The sequence below is a fragment of the Ictidomys tridecemlineatus genome, chromosome 5 (genome assembly GCF_052094955.1).
Source record: "Ictidomys tridecemlineatus isolate mIctTri1 chromosome 5, mIctTri1.hap1, whole genome shotgun sequence".
NCBI lineage: Eukaryota > Metazoa > Chordata > Mammalia > Rodentia > Sciuridae > Ictidomys > Ictidomys tridecemlineatus.
Genome location: NC_135481.1, coordinates 135,651,328 through 135,671,839, shown reverse-complemented (window position 1 = coordinate 135,671,839; position 20,512 = coordinate 135,651,328). Strand labels below are relative to the sequence as shown.

The 20,512-nt window shown below is 48.6% G+C and overlaps 2 protein-coding genes across 15 annotated transcripts in view; both read right to left on the bottom strand.

Moving 5' to 3' along the window:
* Rccd1 (RCC1 domain containing 1) overlaps positions 1–6,198 on the bottom strand; it is a 35,055-nt gene extending 28,857 nt beyond the window's left edge. For all 13 annotated transcript variants that reach the window (XR_013439412.1, XR_013439411.1, XR_013439413.1 and 10 more), the window contains exons 1-7: positions 4,870–6,198; positions 3,940–4,248; positions 3,371–3,761; positions 3,163–3,284; positions 1,288–1,386; positions 762–926; positions 31–60 (exon numbers count right to left, since the gene is read on the bottom strand). Coding sequence is in view for 7 of the 13 variants with exons in the window: in XM_078051165.1 (XP_077907291.1) it covers positions 31–60; positions 762–926; positions 1,288–1,386; positions 3,163–3,284; positions 3,371–3,761; positions 3,940–4,105 (973 nt within the window). In the remaining 6 variants the exon portion in view is untranslated. The remainder of the gene's footprint in view (positions 1–30; positions 61–761; positions 927–1,287; positions 1,387–3,162; positions 3,285–3,370; positions 3,762–3,939; positions 4,249–4,869) is intronic.
* Positions 6,199–6,339: 141 nt separating this feature from the next.
* On the bottom strand, positions 6,340–20,507 carry Unc45a (unc-45 myosin chaperone A). 2 transcript variants are annotated; one of them, XM_013356330.4, is made up of 20 exons: positions 20,376–20,507; positions 19,994–20,155; positions 19,717–19,753; positions 19,248–19,423; positions 16,747–16,839; positions 15,968–16,135; positions 14,284–14,452; positions 13,761–13,931; positions 12,576–12,747; positions 11,415–11,715; positions 10,536–10,630; positions 10,161–10,302; positions 9,670–9,810; positions 9,392–9,519; positions 9,113–9,179; positions 8,552–8,665; positions 8,206–8,321; positions 7,343–7,460; positions 7,079–7,234; positions 6,340–6,959 (listed from the first exon to the last, which is right to left on the bottom strand). In XM_013356330.4, the coding sequence occupies exons 1-20, from the start codon at positions 20,379–20,381 to the stop codon at positions 6,702–6,704; spliced, it is 2,790 nt and encodes a 929-aa protein (XP_013211784.2). In that variant the 5' UTR covers positions 20,382–20,507; the 3' UTR covers positions 6,340–6,701. The 2 variants fall into 2 exon arrangements, with proteins under 2 accessions (XP_013211784.2, XP_005320215.2); XM_005320158.4 differs by having other exon boundaries at positions 20,331–20,489.
* Positions 20,508–20,512: the final 5 nt, after the last annotated feature.

The window sequence follows — 20,512 nt, the reverse complement described above, 5'->3', positions numbered from 1 at the left end:
ATGGGTCACGAAAACAATCCTTATACTTACCCCAGCCCCAGGTGTACAGCTCTCCTGTTCCTAAAACCAGAAGGACAATAAATAGCTGTCAGTATTATTCTATTCTATGGCAAGACATTGGTCTAGCCTGGCCTGGCACAACCCATAGCCAGCATGTCACAATCCTCATAAGATATGTGTGGTGTGGAACAACATATTCTCTCTTTACAACTGTCTAATCAAATTTGATGTGGTAAAGGATCCAGTGGAAAAAGTTTATCTTCCCATATGTGAACTGAGTGGCCTGCATCTCGCAGCTACTGAGATCAGGACACTGGATGAGGCAGATCTGAGTGTGGAGGAGGCATAATCTTCTGGGCCTGACAGGCTGGGGAGCTATTATTAAAGCTATTTGTGGATAGAAGCTTGATTAAATGAGTAAGTATGTAAAGATGCCTTATACTTGATGGCAGAGCACTTGCCTTGCACGCATGAGGCACTGGGTTTGATCCTCAGCTCCACGTAAAACAATAAATAAACAAAACCATATCGTGTCTATGTATAACTAAAAAGAAAAAAGAAAGATAATACTCTTTGCTGAGGATGCACCTTCAGTGGTAGAGTGCTCTTAGCATGTGCAAAGGCCTGGGTTCCGTCCCCCGCACCTCTCCTTACCACCTCCTCCCCCAGTGTTGACCACTCCCTTTTCTGTAGCTCCAGCTAGAACACAGGTAGAATGCCTTTTCAGTCCATCCTGGAAAAGCCTGCCCAGCCCCACTCACTTGTCACTACAGCAGTGTGCCGGGATCCACAGCTGGCTTTGACTACATCTGAGCCCAGGGGAAGATCCAGTAGAGCTGGGAAGGGCTGTACAGCTATGAAGGGAGCAGGGGCTCCATCCTCAGCCCCAGATATTCTATTCACTTCAGAACCATCTTCATTCAGACCTGTGGTTTTGGAATGTTTATACTGATGATTATTAACACTGAGTATTAAGCTTATTCACACATTATCTCATTGCTACAACAGATCTACAGAGCACATTATTCTCTGGCTTTAAAGCTGATGCTCCCACCATACTCACAGGAAGTGTTAGAGTTGACAGGCTTGCAGGCTGCGCAGTGCTGAGACTGGCATTAGCCTTGCCAATGCTCCCCAGTAAGGGATTCAAAATCCTGTGATGTAGTCTGGGGTGACAAGGATATCAGGCTTCTGAGCACCGTAGCTCTTCAGCCAGCATACATCCAGGAGTAAGAAATGATAGCAACATTGTGAGGAGATGACTCTGAAAGTCATGTTGACCCTCACCTTCCTCTGTAAAAATCTTCTTATCCTCTGCCAGGTTCCTTGCAGGCAGGGCCAGTTGCCCCGATTCATTCCAGCCCCAGATATAAATATCCCCTGTTTCTGAAAGAGATCAAGGGGACCCATTAAATAGACCATGAACCCCTGTTCACCAATCCAAACTTCCCTAACCCTCTCATCAGCTTCTGGGCACTACTAAAGCCTGCTCTGCCCAAGTGGCACTCCAAGGGGGCTGGGGATGTGGCTCAAGGGGTAGCGCACTCGCCTGGCATGCGTGCGGCCCGGGTTCGATCCTCAGCACCACATACAAACAAAGATGTTGTGTCTGCCAAAAACTAAAAAATAAATATTAAGCTCTCTCTCTCTCTCTCTCTCTCTCTCTCTCTCTCTCTTTAAAAAAAAAAAAAAAAAAAGTGGCACTCCAGGCAAAGGTGACCTCAGACTCTAGTGGCTTACTTGTCTTAGGTTCCCTGATCCTTAATTCTTTCTGGTTACCTTTCCCTTAAATTAAATCCCTGCTGGACTTTCTCTATTTTCATTTTTAATTTATGTTGCTAAATCAATCCCCCCACACACCCAAACACACCATGGTAACTCCAGAATTTCTGCAGTATTATTTTCCTTTCAAACCCAGTGAGGCAGCCTGTGCCCCTTTTCAACCCCACCTGCCACTAGTCCTGTTGCCTCTTGAAGCTCTCGCCTCTCCTGTATCACTGCTGCTCTAATACCATCATGTTGAAGCAATGGCCCTAAAGCTAAAAATTTGCTAACAATGATAACCTTATAAAGGTTATCATTCTATGATGGTTTTTATGCACTTTTTAAAATATAATCCTTGAATCCTCACAGTAACCCACAAGAAATTATATGACAATACCCCTAATTTACACAATATTACCACTTTGTTCAGGAAACAACTAAGGCACAGAGACATTAAGTACCAGGCCCAAGATCACAGAGGCAGAATGATGATTTGAAGGCATAGTTTGATGCCTCCATGCTTCAACCTGTACTCCAAACCTAAGCATGCCAATTCATCCTGGTCCTTAAGTGTGAGGTCTACCATTGGGCTGTTTCCAGTCCTCTGTTCTATGCCCTCTAGCCCAAAGGTTCTTCAGCCTGGCTGCCAAACCAGGCCCATTACATTAGAATATGGGGAAAGTAACTGAAAAAGCTCTAGTGATGTAAGTAGCAGATTAAGAGCTCTAGCTACAGAGATCACTTACTGCCAGTCACATGCTCTGTGTGGGCTCCAAGAGGCTAGGAAATAGTTGTCCCTGGATCACCCATATGGTTTTGAACTCAACACATCCAAAGTGAACCTCCTGGGGCTGGGGATATAGCTCAGCTAGTAGAGTGCATGCCTCGAATGCACAAGGCCCTGGGTTCAATCCCCAGCACCACAAAGAAAAAATGGAACCTCCTTATCAGGCTCTAGATCACCACCACAGAGTCACACCCACCAACCTCATCCTCCCTCTAGGCATCTCAGGGTCCAGTGTGCCAAACATCACAGCCACCTGGGCAACTTCTAGTCTTTTCTCTGTTCTCCTTGACTGGGCTGCCCCTCATCCTTTCATGTTTTCCTGGATGGGTTTTTCAGAAAGTTGACCCTGGCTGCGGGCAGGTGGATAGGAGGGGTACTGAGAACAGTAATAGAAGTAGAGAAACATCTGAATCAGCCCAGGTGTGAGAGGGCAGTGGTGGAGGCTGAGGGACTGAACTTGAGAAGCACTGGGGAGTCATACAAATGAGTGGGTGTTGACTAAAGTGTGATGAGTTTAAAAAGAGGCCTGAAGAGGCTTCCCACCAAAACTGGAAGAGGAGGGAGGTGTAAAAAGATCATGAGCTAGTCTAGAAAAGTACTGGGTCACTCACCACTCACACACACAGAATGCCAGCCACCAGCCGCCACCTCGGCCATGGGTAAGCCCTGCAACGCCTCCAAAAGCCTTGGTTCCAGCTCTGCCTCCAGCGTCCCGTGGCCCAGCTGTCCGTGCCTGAGCAGGAGAAACCCTAGTCAGCTCTGGGCACATTAAGGGGCCCCTCCTCCGGCTTCTCCTAATCGCTTGCAGCTGGCCCTCACCTGCCCCCGCCCCAGGAGAACACCTGGCCAGGTGCGCACAGCAACAACACGTGTTCCGCTCCCAGCTCTAGCCGGCGTGCCCGCAGCTCCGGGACCAGAGTCCGGCTGAAGGGTGGCTGCGGACTCACGTAGGCGCAGGCGCCAGGCAGCAGGGGCAGCGAGCCAGCTCCAGACTCATCTCGTGCTTGGTCTTCCACCTCAGCCTCAGGCGCCAGCTTCTGGGTCCAAAGGGGCGCCCCACGCAGCGCCGAGCCGGGCGTCCACGCCTGCAGTTCAGTCCCAGACTCCGTCCCGGTGCGAATCACCACGAGGAGTCCCTCCGAGGCCCAAGCATCCCTGCAGTCCTCTGCCGCTCCATTAGTGGAGCCAGACAGCTCCAAACGACCTGCACCTGCGTGGGCAGACCGGGGACATATACCCAGAGTAGGTTCTAGGCAGGGGCAGGGTGCCAAAATGGATGGCTAGGGAGGGAATGGGACCAAAATAGGAGTTCTATCCTGGAGTGGCCATATGGTAGGGTGTAGTTTGCCTGGGGTGGGGCTGGAATCGGGATCAGGTGAGGGTCTCACGGGTCACGAAGGCGGTGTAGCTCCAGCTCGCGCTAACGCGACAAACGTCGACGCCCGCCCGCAGCGGCTCAGGATTGCGCACCTGGCGCCCTCGCCCGGAGCCCAGCGCCTGTCCGAAGCCACAGAAACCGAAGCCGAACCACGCCCCAGGTCGCTCTCCGGCCATGCTCCGCAGCGCCCTCTGCCGGCCGCCACCCGGCTGGGGTCGCAAGGTCCCAGGGATAGGGCTGGAACACAGATGCTTCTTGCAGACCAGCAAGGGTGCAGCACCCTGCGTCTCTGGCCTCCCAGGAGCTGGTGCTTCGTTATCTACAAAATGAAAGAAATGTCATACTCCTGATTACAGGTAAGAGGGCTGGGAGCGCAGGTTCCACCGACTGCATAGTGTTCTTCTCAACCAAACCGAGGAAGTAGAGAGGCAGCTCCGGCCTCACCCACATGTGCCTCCGCAGCCAACCGATGTTCTTAACCTGAATCCAAATCCATTTCTTCAGCTTTACAAAAGCGGTGAGACGGGTGCTGTTTGTATCTACCTCTCAGAATTGTAATGGATGCAAATAAAGGCTTTGGTATGTTGTTGGCTTATTAGGTTCAGTCTGGGGGTTCCAACAGCAATGCCACTTTCACGGTAAGTTGGGCTTGATCGGAATTTTACAAGGATTTTCAAATCTCAGAAATCAGCTCATGGGTCCCCCATCCCCCGTGTCTGCTCCCAACAAGGGGGAGGGGGGGTCTCTGACCTTGATCCTGGCCCAGTACCCTCCATCCCTCAGGAAAGTCCTTTCTCCAGGTAGCACCACAGAGAGCAGCTTTGAAGAGCCGCGCGCCAAGCGAGGGCATTGGCTGCAGCAGCCTTCCTGGGGCCAATCACTGTTTGGCCCCACTATCGCGGTAACGTCACTGTTTCGGAGGCTGCAGGTAAGTGCTCACCTCCCAGGGAGTCCCGCGGGGTCGGTCAGACCTACGCTGAGTTAACACAAGCCAATCTGTAAAGTGGGCCTGAAACCTTCGGTAAGTACGGACACTCACAGGGCGGAAGAGCTCGGATTAGAACCACCGAGGGAACACTCACTAAGAGTCTAGCTAAAGCCCGAGTAACAGGGCCTTCCTCGCCCTTAGCCAGGACTGACAGGATCTCTAGCTCTTTTACTACTTCCTTCAGGCTGACGGTGGTAGCTCACTACTGGACATGCGTAGAACTCCCGGGCTAACCGGAAGCGGATGTACTGGGCGTCTCCGCTTTTACTTTCCACTGATTGGCTTGGGCTTTGTCATTCACGCTTCCTAGGCCTCTGAGCCTGGAACTCTGGTTTAGGCTCTGAGAGAAGGGAGGGTCCTGGAAGGTGAAAAGTCCCAGAGGTCTTCCAACCAGGCTCAACTACAGAAGAGATGGGTTTTTCACAGCAGTGAAGACATACACTGAGAAACTAATGTGACTCCATTTTTAAAAATAAATAACAGCAGCTTCCACCTCAAGGCCTGTCCTAAGGAAGGGGGCTGACCCTTGTCCTTGGAAAAACCCACAGAGCACTCCTAAGTACATACCCACCCTGCTGAGTTGTTTGTAAATAACAGGAGAGGTCTGCAGCACCAAGTGTCCCTGACACTTAGGCTAGGTGAGGACCCATGGCAACCCCCTCTAGCAACCTCCAATCAGCATAAGACAATGAAAATACCTGGAATGCACGATGACCCCCAAGAATTTATGGTGGTTGATAACATGATGGGAAACCATGTAGTTTAGCACGTACACCCCTTGTGGCCTAAACCAATCAGTTCAAAGTAACCTCCCTCTTGTACTAGCCAATCACCCCTACCCAACTTGTTCCGGCCAAAGAATGTGCTTTCAATGTTAAGAGTTGTTGTTTGATTTTCCCACAGTATGGAATGATTTGCTGTGTGATGTTGTGAGGCATAAAGTATCCCCCCAAAACCTATAAAATCTCACTGAACAAAGGACCAGGACTCACTCCCTGGAACCGCTGAGTTGGGAACAGTTGTGAGTCCAGGCTTGAGCTGGCAATAAAGACTCTTGTGGGCTTGCATCAAATTCGGCTCCTGGAGGTCTATTGGGGTCACCACCAATCCCAAATCCCAAGCACTGCCTGACTGGAGGTCACCGAGACTCATAAAGACAAAAATACTGAAGGGCAAACATGGGAGTCCATATCCTAAAACCATTTATTTCCAGGAAACTGAATGGTTTCTATTGACCAGCTTCCTGGTCTATCCCTTCTCTCTCCAGCAGGATTAAAAGCAACTCAGTGGGCCCCGGAGAGGTAAATCTATCAGATTCCTTCCATAAAGGTGGTTCTCCTGCTGCTACAGAACTCTACTGTACACTCACCCATATCCAGCTCCTGCCCACAGAGTCCTCCCTGCTCAGAGAGAGAGCACACATTTGAGTACCATACACTTTATTAGAGGGGCAGACCTAACAGACTGAAAGGATACTAACAGCTAAGAGGCTACTGATACGCCCTTCCTGATGCCTAGAATCCACAGGCAGAGTTGTAATGCCTCTCCCCAGCTCTCTACAGCGGTGAAGAAATAGGGCCCCTGTGAGTAAGGCTCAAGGCAGTGCTGGCAGAGCAGGGCTGTATGACTGATTATGATCCATAACTCAACAGATTGTCAAAGTGCAGCTGTGGAGAAGAGGCAAGAGTGTTTGGTATCCCAGGGCCCATCAACCAAAGCTGCTTCTGTCCTTATTCTCAGTGCAATAGGTAGTGTGTGTGAGAGCCTTGGGCCAAGGGCAGCCCTCACTTTTTATCCTGGTTGGGTTGGATAAGCCCATATTCCATTGATTTTCCTAGGCAGGCTGCAGCAGCCCGAGTAACAGGGCCTTCCTCGCCCTTAGCCAGGACTGACAGGATCTCTAGCACCTCACTCTCCATCAGGGTGCTGGCGATCTCCTTAGAGGCATCCACCATGTTCAACACCACCACAACACCCCGGTGCTGCAGCTCCTGGTTGGGGCTCAGAAGCAGGGCCTGTAAGATCTCCAGCCAATGTGTGGTCTGCAAGAAACAGGGCAGCAATAGGCTCAATCCTGGTGGAAAACACACCTACACCCTGGGACATCCCCCACCAACACCATGAGGGTCACCTATCCTCCCCCACTAAGAACAGCACTGACCACTTGGGGGATACGGCTGCACAGTGAGGGTCGCATTGACGTGAGCATGGCCAAGCCTCCAGCAGCTGCCCGCCGTAACAATTCATCATCTTCTCCACTGTATAGCACCAACAGCTTCAGCCGGTCATTGCCCTGGGCTTCAAAGAGGTCCTGCACCTGTGGACATATGGAGGGACAGAACCATGTCATCTGGGTGCAAAGCCCATCCAGGGCACAGGGTCAACTCCATCTCTGCATAACAGGACAATCTGGACCATCACTCACCTCCTTGCTCATGGCCAAGTTGCACATGCACTCTGTGGCTGCCCGGCGGATCATCTCGTGTTCCTCAAACATGTATCCCTCAATCATGGGCACAGCTTTCTCCTTTAGAATCTTCTGTCTGAAGACAAAGGTAGAAGAGTCAGCATCATCAGGGATTTCCCTTGGGAATGTCCATTGACAGGGCTGAACCAGATATGAACTGCAGTTGTTTCTAGCCTTCTGACTAGTCCTAGGAAACAGCATAAGACTGTGGAAAATGCTCACAAATAGGCAGTAGGACAACAGAGCAGTGGCGATAGCAGTGCTATTTAAACCCTAACGATTGAGCACTTAACCTGTTCAGCTGTTTGGATTATTTTACTTACTCCTCACCACAACCCCATTATGAAAGCAGGTATGATTATCTTTACATTTTGTAGAAGGGGAAACTGGGACTGAGTGGTGAGTAATGTGCTCAAGGTCACAATTAGTATTAATGTCAAATACATACTGAACACATTGCTAGGGGTCCAAAATGCCTATGTGCTAATTACTTTTACATGTATTTTCTCATTTAATTCTTCTTACCACTACTTCATGAGCTAGATACTATAATCATCCCACTTACAGATGGGGAAACTGAGACACAGCAGTGAGTAACTTGCTTGAAGTTACACACTGGCAATTACTGAGGTCAAGATTTGAAGCCAGGTAATCTCTAGAACCTGCAATGTTCTCACACAATGTCTTGGTGCCTCTCCTGGCCTGTCTCTCATCTGTATAATACAGAGGAGTCACTATGAGGCTCCAATAAGCCAATGATTGACTGTAATCTACCAGGGATAATACAAATCCTGATGTCCCACCCAGCCCTTACCCCTTACCTGAGCCTCTCACTGATCCCCGCCAGGTTTGTTAGGGCCATGAGCGCCTCGAAGTTCTGCAATCCTGAACAGTTGAGGTGCAATAGGGAGACGAGGGGCCGGACCACTTCATAGATCTGTGATATGCCCCCCAATGGTCAGGGCTAATCACCACAGCCCCTGCTATTCCACTAACCCCATGGGGAGGAGTCCACCCTCCAAGAGAGTGCTGCTAAGGCTTTCCCCTACCCTAGGGCTTAGCAAAGCTACTGATACATGATGGTCCCAAGGAGTAGCCCTAGCCAGAGGCCATCTGGGCCCACTGAGGGTGGAGGAGAGGCTACGATTGAGTCAAGAAGGCACTCACCCGCTCACCAGGGAAGGTCATCTCTGGATTGGAGGTGATGGTGAGCTTTGCAAGAGCCTGGGCTGCCTTTGTCTGTCCCACTTCAGTGCCTTCCAGAGCCAGTGGAAGCAGAGCCTGTAGGAACAAGCCCATCAGTGGCCCAGGACATGCCTGGGAATGTAAGCCAAACTGTGCCCCCACCCTTCTCCTTCTCTCTCCAGGCTTGACAACACTCCCTGCTCAGATGCTATTCACCTGAGGTCTCTCGTTAAACTACTCAAACTCTTGCTCAAACACCTGTTAAGAGTTAGTTGTGGATTGTGCTGGGCCCTCGGGCCATGGAAGTAAGTGAGAAAAGAGAAAGGGAGGTGAGCTCAGGATTTTAATGGGCATAAAACGCTGAGGTACTCTGAAGAACCCACCCACATCAGCATCACTAACTCTGTAGGAAGCTATTCCTGATGGTCACTAATAATGTCCTTCCATGCCACATCCAACCCTTATCTCTGGCATAACAGGTACTGAATCATGTTTTATAAGCTAAAGGCTTAGCATCAGGAAGAAATAGGTAAACCAGCTCACCTTGCCTCCCCCCTGAGCAACCACAGTGCCTCTGTCCTCCACCTCTTCTACCAAAGCCAGGAAGACTCTGCAGGGAGAAGACAGTAGTGGGTGGAGAGGTCTAAGGTTCTGACAAGCAGATACTCCATTCTTGGGCTCAACAAAGAAAGGCAGGCAAATGGCCTCCCTTGCTCCAAGAGGCCCACAGTCCCAGGACCTCTTCCACCTACAGTCACACTAGCAGCCTAACAAGGCCTAAGAGGTTGGGAGAGCTCTCACTCCAACTCAAGGCAGCCTTACCTACAGAGCAGCTCTCTACAGGAATTAGTCAACACAGGGCTCTCAGTCTTCACCATACATGTCATGGCTGACACCACACCTGCTGCCAGCAGCTTCTTCACCCGAGCCCTCACAAAGCTCGGTTTGTCCTAGAGAAGGACACAGCTTAGGAGGGGCCTTGGCCAACCAGACAAGGAAAGGGAGCCCTTCTCACAGCAGAAATTGATGAACATGGAAACAAAAAGCCAGCTGTTCCTAACAACAGACAAACTCCAAGACTCTTCTAGTGTACCCCTTACCTTAGGGTGCTGCTCAGGCAAGTGCTGCTTAGCATACTTGGCCAGCTCCACCATCTTGGGGTCAGGCTCCTCATAGTCATAGCTGTTGGTGCAGTTGACCAGTGCTGAAGCAACTGCGAAGAGCACCGACCTCTCCTCGGACTGCCAGGAACAGAGGGAAGTTCAGCTGGTCAGTCCAGGACAGAGTAGTGAATGCTGCCAGGTCCAGGGCCCTGTTTCACCCTCTGCTGTTCCACCTGGACATCAGGGTGAATCTGGGAACCTCCCAAGGCCCCAGACTTAGAGAGCTCACAAACTTGACCTCCCCAATTCCTCCAAAAAGCTCATCTTCTCTGACACTGCTGCTGCCCAGGCCACATAGAGTAGCTGCTCGGGCTGCCAGCCCTTGCTCCCTGGAATTGCAACACCAAGTCCAAGACCTGTCAAGAAAGCCTGGTAAACTATATCCTAAATGGTGTCCCCAGGGTGACAGCAGGAACCCACAGAGCTACCCTACTGAGCTGGAACAGAGCCTTCAGAGCAGCCTCATCCGCCACAAACTCTTCTTTCACATCAGCATCAAAGGTGAGGTAAGCCAGGCCCTCCACTGCCCAGCGCCGAGTGCCCGCATCGATTTGGTCATTGCATAGCCACCTGGGGACATGCAGGGGAGTGAATGACCATCTGAATTGGAGAATGGGAAAGAATATATCAAGATAAAAAAAAGTCAGAGGCTTGGGCATCCTGTCAACATACAGAAACAATGTGCCGGCATCCAGAAGAGTTTGCCTAGGGGAGAACAGCCCCTGCCTGGGACAGAAAGCCCTCTATCCAAACCCCCGACCCCTGAGCTCTGACAGGTGTGGAGCCACAGCAACACCACTCACTTTCGACACTGCTTGGCCAGCTTCAGAGTAGAGCCTTCAGCAAACTGCTTCATGCTAAAGTCAGTCCCTCCAGCTGAACCAAGCTTGCAGAGTCCCTGGAAAAAGAAGACAGGACCCATTGTCTGCCCTCCTCCATGCCTAGTTTAGGCTTCCTCCCAAATTCTCTGCTACGGCTCTCTTAAAGCTGATACACAAATCAGCACCTTCTCCACCAGGCTACTATCTCAGCATTAGGCAATGATTGCCTGTTGAGATGGCCACACGACATAGAGCCTGGTAGTGACTGGCACCCTGGCTTCCTAGGTTCCAGTCCTTCCCAATCTACACTGATAATTGTTCTGTTCCATTCCAGGTCTACAATAAACCACTTTGCAAGTGGAGCCAATATGTGTGTGGAGAAAAGACAGGTGTTTTAGCATGGCCTTATGGGATAGAGAAATCCAGGACTAAGTGACCCAAGAAGGAAGGACAGCTTCCACAAGTCCATGGCCACAGTAGGCTCATGGAAGGCTAGACAATGCCCAAGCTGCCAGTTCCTGGGGACACTGCCTGATTCCTGCAGGCCCAGCCTTTCTTACTAGCAGGGGAACAACATGTGACACCCTATATCCCCAACTCTCCTCCAGCGGTGGAGCACTTGCTTAACACGTGTGAGGCACTGGGTTCAATCCTCAGCACCACTTTAAAATAATTAAATAAAATAAAGGTATTCTGTCCATTCACAACTCAAAAAAAAAAAAAAAAGTACCTGGCTTGACAGGAGGAACCTTATATATCTTACTTTCACCTACAGGGTGCTAAGACTGTACAGTGAGACCCAGCCACGTCAGCACCCATGCTCATCCGCCTCCATGCCCACCCTCAGCCTGTCCATCTCACCACCAGTGCCCGGATGCGGATGCTGTCCTTCTCACTATGCTTATACAGGTCCTTTAGCAGCGAGACACCATTGGCAGTGATAAATGAGGCCCTCTTGGCCTTGCCAGCTGCATGGATCAGAGCCTCCACAGCCACCAGCTGCTCTTCCTCCTGCTCAGAGGCACACAGAGCAATCACACTCTCCATGACACCACTCAGCTCCAAGGCCCGGTTACCGGCGTCACATGGGCCCTGCAGGAGGCAGGACACTGTCTGGATGGCCCGTAGCTTCCCGGCCAGCCCTTGGCCCTCAAACCAGCTCCTGAGAGGAACACAGTGATAGCTGTCACACCAAGGCATGCATGAAGTACCCTCCTTTCCTTGCTTCCCTCTACTGACCAGGCACCTAAACTACTTGGAAAGAAATAGCAAGAAAAGCTGCCAAGGGAAGACAAGGGCTCTCTCACCAGGATGACAATGGTCACCAATTATCTTTATCTACTTTCATTCAAGTCTTCCCTGATGACATATCACCTAACAAAGGCTACTGTCACTCACACCATCCTGTTTACTTCCTTTCTTGTACTGAGATCATTCTGTTTATTTCACAGTTTATCATCTGTCATTTCCCCCAAAGCTATAAGCTCTTAAGGGCAAGGAGTTTCATGTTTCCCCTCTGTGTTGGAATAAATACATGGAAAGTGCCTAGTTGGGCTATTGTAGCTCAGTGGTAGCGTGTGTGGAGGTACTGGGTTCGATTCTCAGAACTGTATATAAATAAATAAAACCAAGGTTCATCAACCACTAAAAAAAGGATGCAGTAAAGGTATGCACTTGATACATTTATTGCATTACTGGAAAACTGATTTGAGAAGGAACCTCCCTAGTAAAGTCACATGGGAACAAGAAGAGAGTCTGAGCAGGGCACAGTGGCATGCACTTGTAGTCCCAGCTACTTGGGAGGCTGAGGCAAGAAGATCACTTGAGTCCAGGAGTTCAAGGCCAGCCTGGACAACATAGCAAGACTCCCTTACTCATCTTGGGGCACTTTGTCTAGTCTCTGTCAGTCCTCCCCAAAGCTGCTTTCCCTGATGAAAGCCTGTCACTTATGCCCCTTCCCAAAGAAGTCAGAACTTTTTTGTTGGAATCCCTGGAAATGAGAAAGAGGGCAGACTCCCTTACTTGATGTAGTTTTCACAGAGTCGGTGGAAATTCTCCCTCTCAGCATCACACTTCAGGTCATCAAAGAGCTTGCTGAGGAGAATGGAGGCACTCATACGGCTGTTTGCTGTCACTGCAAGCTCCCCAGGAGGATCCTGCAAGGAGCCCCCCACCTCCAAGATCTTTTTCAGACCTGAAAAGAGACTCCATTTAGACAGTAGAACACCAATTTCAACCCCTATGTAAAGAGACATGGCTTTCCAGAGACAAGCAGGACTACCTCCTTCTCAGCCGAGAAGTCACAGAGTTCAGACAATCACATCAAAGCAGCACAGAGAACATGGCTGGTGGATATACAATCTCCAGGAGGCTGCTGTGGTCAGGGAAGGACCTCAAAAGTGAGGTCTGCATGCCAGCCCTATGGGACCAAATATTCTGGGGCTCTGAAGTTCCTGCTCTATAAAACTAAGGGGAAAATAACACCCAGGGTTCAGAGGATCATAGTGATAACAAAAAAGCTGAGGGGTGCAAAGGGACCCGGCAGAGGTGCTCAGCATGGCCTTTTCAAACCTTTTTTTATTTATCTTTTTTGGGAAAAAAAGAGGAGTAAACTGACATATTAAAATTTGTTTTTTTTTTTTTTTCAGCCAGGTACAGGGGTACATCTCAGTCATTCTGGAAACTGAGACAGAAGGATCACAAGTTCAAGGCTAGCCTCAGCAATTTAGCAAGACTGTCTCAAAATAAAATTTTTTAAAAAAGGGCTAGGGACATGCTCAGTGGTAGAGTGCCCCTGGGTTTAGTACCAATAAATAAACAAAACCTTCAGATAAAGAAAGCCAATCAGGGGTTGAGGTTGTGGCTCAGCCGTAGAGTACTCGCCTAAACACGTGCAAGGCGCTGGGTTTGATCTTCAGCACCACATAAAAATAAAAACAAAAATAAAGGTATTGTGTTCAACTACAACTTAAAAAAAGCCAGTCCAATCCTTCTGTTAACCTGCTATTTCAGGCCTGCTTGGTATGTATGCCTTTGTACACATACACAATCAAAGGGTCTAACTTTAAGCTCCTAAGGGTACTATGCAGGCCATAGGATGTACTTTGATGCAGATGCATGGCTGTGTGTTTGCTACTTTTCTGACCACTCCTATGGATAAACAGTCCTCAGCTACTTAAGCAAATTTCTGTAAACTATATCACCTACCTTGGTCAATAACCCAGAGAGTCAGGCTATTGTTGGGATCCTTAGGTGATTTCCGGGGCACTATTTTAATCAGGAGGGTCAGAGCATTATCTCGGCCTTGGCCAGAGACCCCAACCTCAGTCAGTAGCTCCAAGAGATTATTGATGAGGACCTTCAGCTCCCGGGCAGGATCTGGCAACAAGGACACATCAGTGATTAGCATACACAGGCCCTAGGTTCAATTCTCAGCACCAAAAAGAGGACATTAGTGGGATCCACTGTGGCCCATCCCAGTCTGACGTTTGAACTCCTCCAACAAGCCAAGAAGACACAGGGGGAACTGTATCTAGGCTCATGCCTAAACTCCAGCCTTACCCTCAGGCATCTTGGCTACTTAGAATCTAGAATAAAATCCTGTCACCAAGCCATTTCCTAACTAACTTGCAGCTGCAAGTCTGGTCCCAAAAGAACTAGCCTCGTTGGTTCAGCCCCATCCCCTCCACAATAACAACACCCCAAAAAACTGCAGGCCTGCTTCACTCACCCACAATGATGGCACCTTCTTTGCCTCGGAAACCTTTTTTGACACCTTCTTTGAGGGCATCAAATATAACTTGTAGCAGGTGGCAGGCAGCCAGGGACACAGCCTGGTTTTCCACACCCAAGATGGAGACCACTCGTCGAGTTCCCAGCACACTCAGAGTTGCCACTGTCTGGAATGGGAGAGAGGCAGATAGAAGCCTCTGGTCAATGAAGGGCAGCCATAGAGTTTCCTAACTCTGAGCTGGAGAGTGTAGTCAGAGGTGAGAAAACATTTGGGAGGAAAAACCAGCTCCAAGAAAGCACAAAGCAGGCCTGACAGATGGTGTGACCTGTGGTCATGCCAAAAAAATTGCATTTGAAAGGCTTCCTAAAGAAAACATTCCAAAAGAGTCCTTACCTCTGCTCTCCTTGGTCCAATCAGAAGACAAGAAACACTCTGGCCCAGGGAGCAACTACTTTGTTTCATGTCTCCTTAAGAAGGAGAAACATAAACTGGACAAAGCCATCTTATTCCTCCCTAACCACAGCCCTGAGGTCTGTCCATAGCTAAAGGATGTGAACATGAGTGGAATGAACCTGCAAGGCCTCTCTACCCCAATCTTCATCTGGAGAACCCCATAAGGTCCATGTGAGCCCATCACTGGCTCCTTCCAGAAGCTGAAGAAGAAAACAAAATTTACATGGTTAAAGACCATTCTTGACCTCTTGGGAGGCCAAGAAAAATAGCCTATACTTGGTCCAAAGAGACTTCATTGAGGTGCTGGGGATGTAACTCAGTGGTAGAATGCTTGCTCAGAGTGTCCAAGGCCCTCGGTTCAACCTCAGTATGCACCCAACCCAATCCCACCCCCACAAAAAAAAGTGAAAGGGAATTTCTTTGAATACTTCACAGTTCCACTTCTGATTTACAAGTTGTAGTTTCCTCTAAAAGCAACCAAGGGTCAAGTCCCTGTCTGCTAGATCAAGCCAGCTCAAGAAAGAGCTGAGAGCATGGACTTTACTACACTGGTCCAAGAGCAGAACCATTCTGGCTATACTCTCTGTGCTGAGAATCATGTCAGGGTCAGGTAGTTTCTACATGTAAAGTCACTATCTCCATGATAAAAATGTTATGGGTGACATCTTTGACCACATAACTCTAAGTGAGGACCCCTCTCCAGAAGAAAACCCAGTTTGATCTTTTCTTTTTTCTTTTTTTAGTACTAGGGATTCAACCCAGAGATACACAATCACTGAGCTACATTCTCAGTCCTTTCTATTTTTTATTTTGAGACAGGGTCTCACTAAGTTGCAGACGCTGTCTTGAACTTGCGATCCTCCTGCCTCAGCCTCCCTGAATTGCTGGGATTAGAAACCTGTGCCACCATGCCTGGCTGCCAATTTGATCTCTAGGGCCCTTTTCTGAGCATATGGACACTAAATGAGTCAGTGACCAGGTGTTTTTGTGTGAGCTAGCTGTAAGAAAGCAGTGCTCAGGGTGCCCTACTTCATACTAATTCACGTTGGTCTTTTAGGTATTATTTTTATTTTTCCTCCTATACTCTGCCTCAAGTTCTTTTTGGAATAAGATGAAAGGTGGAAGAATGGATGGAAGGTAGATAAATTAATGGATTGTTGAATACATAGATAGATGGATGGACAGACAAATGGACTGAAACAATAACTAGATCTTCTGCCCTACCTACCCGTGATTGATGCTCAGAGCAAATGCCAACCAGTGTACGCAGAGCTGCCAGCATGATGTCAGTTTCTCCAGTGTCTAGCAGGCGTTGCAAGAGCTGAACCCCATTGCTCCGGAAGATCTTCTCAGCTCCAGCATCCTCTCGGGCCAGCACCACCAAGTTCTGAGAAGCCTGTGTCCACGGAAGCACATTATAAGAGCTGGGGATGTAGCTCAGTGGTAGAGCACTTCTCTAACATGCATGAGGCACTGGATTCATTCCCAGCACACCACACACACACACACACACACACACACACACACACACACACACAAAGTACATTACAACACTGACACTGTATGTAGCATGGGACAGGTTAAGCAGAAGCCCTGAGCTCTGGACCTCCCCACTTTCACTTAGTGGCCATAAATTTAACCTCTCTAAGCTTCCTTCTAGGTAGAGGGGAAACCCTGCTCTCAGAGTTGATGGTTAGAACAAATGTGGTCCTAAGTCTTCAGCAGAGCCTGAAGGGTAGGGACAGTGCCTCAGTTACCTCTGTATATCTAGCTCCTGGAAGAGGACTGGCCAACAAGTCACTCTTGAATACTGGTTCCCTTGTCTTGGTTCATAGTATAATTCCAAGCCCTCAGAGCTACCATTTAGGTCCCATGATTCAAATAGCAACATACATCAGACCAGGCCAGCAAAGGGGTTTCTGAGGCCAACACCAGTGAAGAGATAGAGGACTATGGATGGGCAGCTCCAGGAGTTCAGCCCCCATGGGCTCACTCAAGGCCCTATACCTTTTGCTTCTTCTCAGTCCCTTTTTCTTCTGGGTCCAACAGTATCTGAAACATTTGTTCCACTTTGGCATCTGTTGAGGACATGTATCGTACCTAGGACAAACGAGTAAAGCACAGAAGCAATCACTTCTCTTGGCCAGAGATATCACATTCCTTGCTATTCTCTCCGTCTCCCCCAAGGCCTGGCTCCTGTCTCTGGGAGGCACAGTGAGGATGTCTGGACTCAGGGCTAGCACCACACTACCATGGGCAGGAAGAGACTTGCTGGGAAGCTCCTCCTAAATTTCCTGAAGTGGATTTTCCTCTCTGAGCTAATTCTTGTTTGGGCAACAGGAACAGCACCAATGCTAAAGGTAGTACTCTTTGGAAGGGTAGGTATTCTATTAGCCACAAGGAAACCCACTGACAGTGGTGCCATCTATGTAGAGAACTCATGGCATACTCATCAAGGGAGCTGGAAGGCTAGAAGGCAGTTGCTGACACTTCTTTTGGCTCAGAATTCTCTTTTTGACAGGTTTTTTTTTTTTTTTAAATCTGAACAAGTAAGACCATCCTAAGCCTACTTACCTACCTATCCCCAGGTGATGAGGCATCGATGATGGCACAAACTAATCCCCACTTCTCCCCTTGCATCCATGGCAGACATGACTAATCAATCACAGCACATTCCCTTGCTAGGCCCAGGAAATATGCTTCCTAGTCCTCTCTACATATAGGCAGCTGCTGCCATCCAAACAGACTTAGCAAAGAAAGGAAAACTATTTGTTTTCCCAGGTCTCAACCTGTCAAAAAAGTGTTTGCCATTATATTATTTGCTTCTACTGTATATTTTAACAACACATTATCTGGTTAATTCAAACTTTGGTTAGAGTTCATCCACAGTCTTTGAATTATTTTCCCTCAATTAATTTAAAAATATATGTTCTAGGGCTGGGAATGTGGCTCAAGCGGTAGCGCGCTCGCCTGGTATGCGTGCGACCCGGGTTCGATCCTCAGCACCACATACCAACAAAGATGTTGTGTCCGCCGAGAACTGAAAAATAAATATTAAAAATTCTCTCTCTCTCTCTCTCTCTCTCTCTCTCTCTCTCTCTCCTCTCTCACTCTCTCTTTAAAAAAAAAAAAAAAAAAAGGGCTGGGGGTGTAGCTCAGTGGTTAAGGGGCCCTGGGTTCAATCCCAAAACAAACAAACAAACAAACAAACAAAAATATATATATGTTCTAGGGCTGGGGTTATGGCTCAGTGGTAGAGCACTTGCCTAGTATGTGTGAGGCACTGGGTTCAATTCTCAGCACAACATAAAATAAATGAATAAAATAAAGATATAAAAATTAGTTTTCATCAGCTGTATTTAAATATATATATATATGTACTATGAAACAATATCTTTATTAAAAATATATTGACAGTCCAGGCACAATGGCAAACATCTGTAATCCCAGCAACTCAAGAGGCTGAGGGCCAGGCTTGGCAAGTTTGAGGCCAACCTCAGCATTTCATCAAGACCCTGTCTCAAAATAAAATGGTCTAGGGATGTAGCTCAGTATTAAAGCGCCCCTGAGATTAATAACTAGTACCACAATTTAAAAAAATGCACACACACACATATATGTACATTCACATTTATATAGACACAGATGAATCAAAGTCTCCTTTGGAAAGCTCTCTCAATCCCCCTATCCCCAAAGGATCACAATGTTATTATTCTGATGTGTATCTTTTAAAATATTATTAATTGTATTTGCATTGCATTTACTCAGGCGTACCCACAGGAAACATAGTATTGTTTTAAGTGTGTATGTGGGGGATCATTTTAACATAAATTATATGTTATTAGATTGGGGATATAACTCAGTGGTACAGCACTTGCTGATTGAATATTTTCCTTTTTCATTCAACAAGTGCCAGAAAGCTTCCCGTGTGATTATATGTAGATTTGTCTATTTTGAGTAATTACAACATAAGAGTTTATAGTAATGACATGACCCAGTTTATTTAGCCATTCCCCTATTGCTGGGCACTTAATGAGCTCCAAGTTTTCCTTACTATAAACAAGGCTATAATAAACATTCACAAGCCTAACTTGTACACATGAACAAGGTTTCTCTAGGGGAAACAGTAAGAAGTAAACATATTAGATCACAGGACATATTCATTTACAATTTTAATAGATGTGCTACCATACTCTCCAAGGACACTGTACCAATTTATATCTCCTCCAGCAGTCACAAGAGAGTCCATGACCCCCAATCTCACCACTGAAGTGTTTGCCTGGATTTCCTTCAAAAGTGTACAAATTTTTATGTTTGCCAAACAAACCACACAAAAAAAGTATGGTGCCATTATTTTAACCTGCTTTTCCCTATCCACTGGCATGGCTGAGCATCATTCTATGCTCACTTGCCATCAGCAGCTCCTGTCCAGAGAACTGTGTCTATACCCTTGATTCAGACTACTTCATCATGGGGTCAATGCTCCAATCTCTCAGTCTTTCACATACCTTCTCCTGAATCTGGCCTCCAATGCTCCGCAGGGCTTCCTGGAAGACTTTGTTCTTGGGTTCTAGGCTCACACATCTCTGCAAGTCAAGGACAGCTTGATCCAGGCGGCCCAGTTTCTCTAGGGCTTGGCTCCTCCGGTAAAGTGCTTTGACATCCCCACCGTCCTTTTCAATGGCTGAGCACAAACAGGAGCTCTGTCAGCACCCATGAGGCCACCGTCTCCAGGCAAGAGCAGGAGGGAAATATCTCCAGAGCCAGAGGAAGGTGGGGGGATGCGTGGGTACTTCAGCCTCAGAAAAGGTGAGGGTAGCTGTGGAAAAGGAAATGCCCAAGGGAGTGGGAAAGAAAGAAGGCAGATGTGTTTCAGGGTCCAAAGGAGAAGAAAGTAGATAGATAGTGCAGTGCTCCCAGAGTCCTTGCCCACCAAAGAAGCCCCACAGCTCCACGTGAGGGCCCATATTCCCTTACCTTTAGATGCCTCCGTTTCTGCTTTATCATAATCTTCCTGTAGAAAAAAAAGATCAAAAGCCTGAGAGAATGGTCATCTCCCTTTCCAGGCACTAAGGGGACAGAAGAGATACACTTGTTTTCCAGAGTCACCCGATCCCCCAACACCCTGAGGCCCGAAGACTTCTGGCAATCATGGCTGGGAAAATCGAATGCCCAGATCAAGCCCAAGCAGCAGCAAAGATGGGCCAAATAGGGCCCCACGCAGGCCAGGGAAAGAACGGCAAGCTTCCCTCACCAGCTTGAGGTGACAAGCAGCCAGATTCCGGTGCAGAATGGCCTGGTCCTGGGGCGTCGCGCCCAGACCTAGGGCCTGGGTATAGGCCGATAAGGCGCCCTCGTAGTCTCCGCATTTGAACAGCTCGTTGCCCTCTTTGCGCAGCTGCTCCACTGAGCTGGCCTGTGGAGAATGGGATGGAAACGTCGGGGAGGCAGCTCAAGGAAGAACAAGGGAGCTAGGAGAGGGGAGCAAGGGTCGGGAGCGGGTCCAATCGAGGGCTAAGAATGGGAAAGGAGGCCAGAGGATGGCCAGAGTAACTGTGAAGGAGAGATGACAAGGAAGGATGACTACGCACCCCGGGGACGACGGGTCGGGGCTCAGGGGTCCCTGGACCACTCACAGTCATCACGGAGCCGAAGTCCCGGGCCCGCGCAGGCGCAGTCTCTGGGGCGGAGGTGGCCCTGGGCTCTGGAAGCTGCCAGTGGCTGACGCGCCCCAGCTCTGAGTCGGAGGCGGCGTCAGAGAGGGGCGGGCCAA

Coding starts and splice junctions, on each gene's coding strand:
- Unc45a (XM_005320158.4), bottom strand. CDS start 20,381: ATGACTGTGAGTGGTCCAGGGACCCCTGAGCCCCGACCCGTCGTCCCC. Junction 8,322..8,551: donor TGACCTTCCCTGGTGAGCGG/GTGAGTGCCTTC, acceptor GGCATATCACAG/ATCTATGAAGTGGTCCGGCC. Junction 7,461..8,205: donor GGGATCAGTGAGAGGCTCAG/GTAAGGGGTAAG, acceptor CTTTGTCTTCAG/ACAGAAGATTCTAAAGGAGA.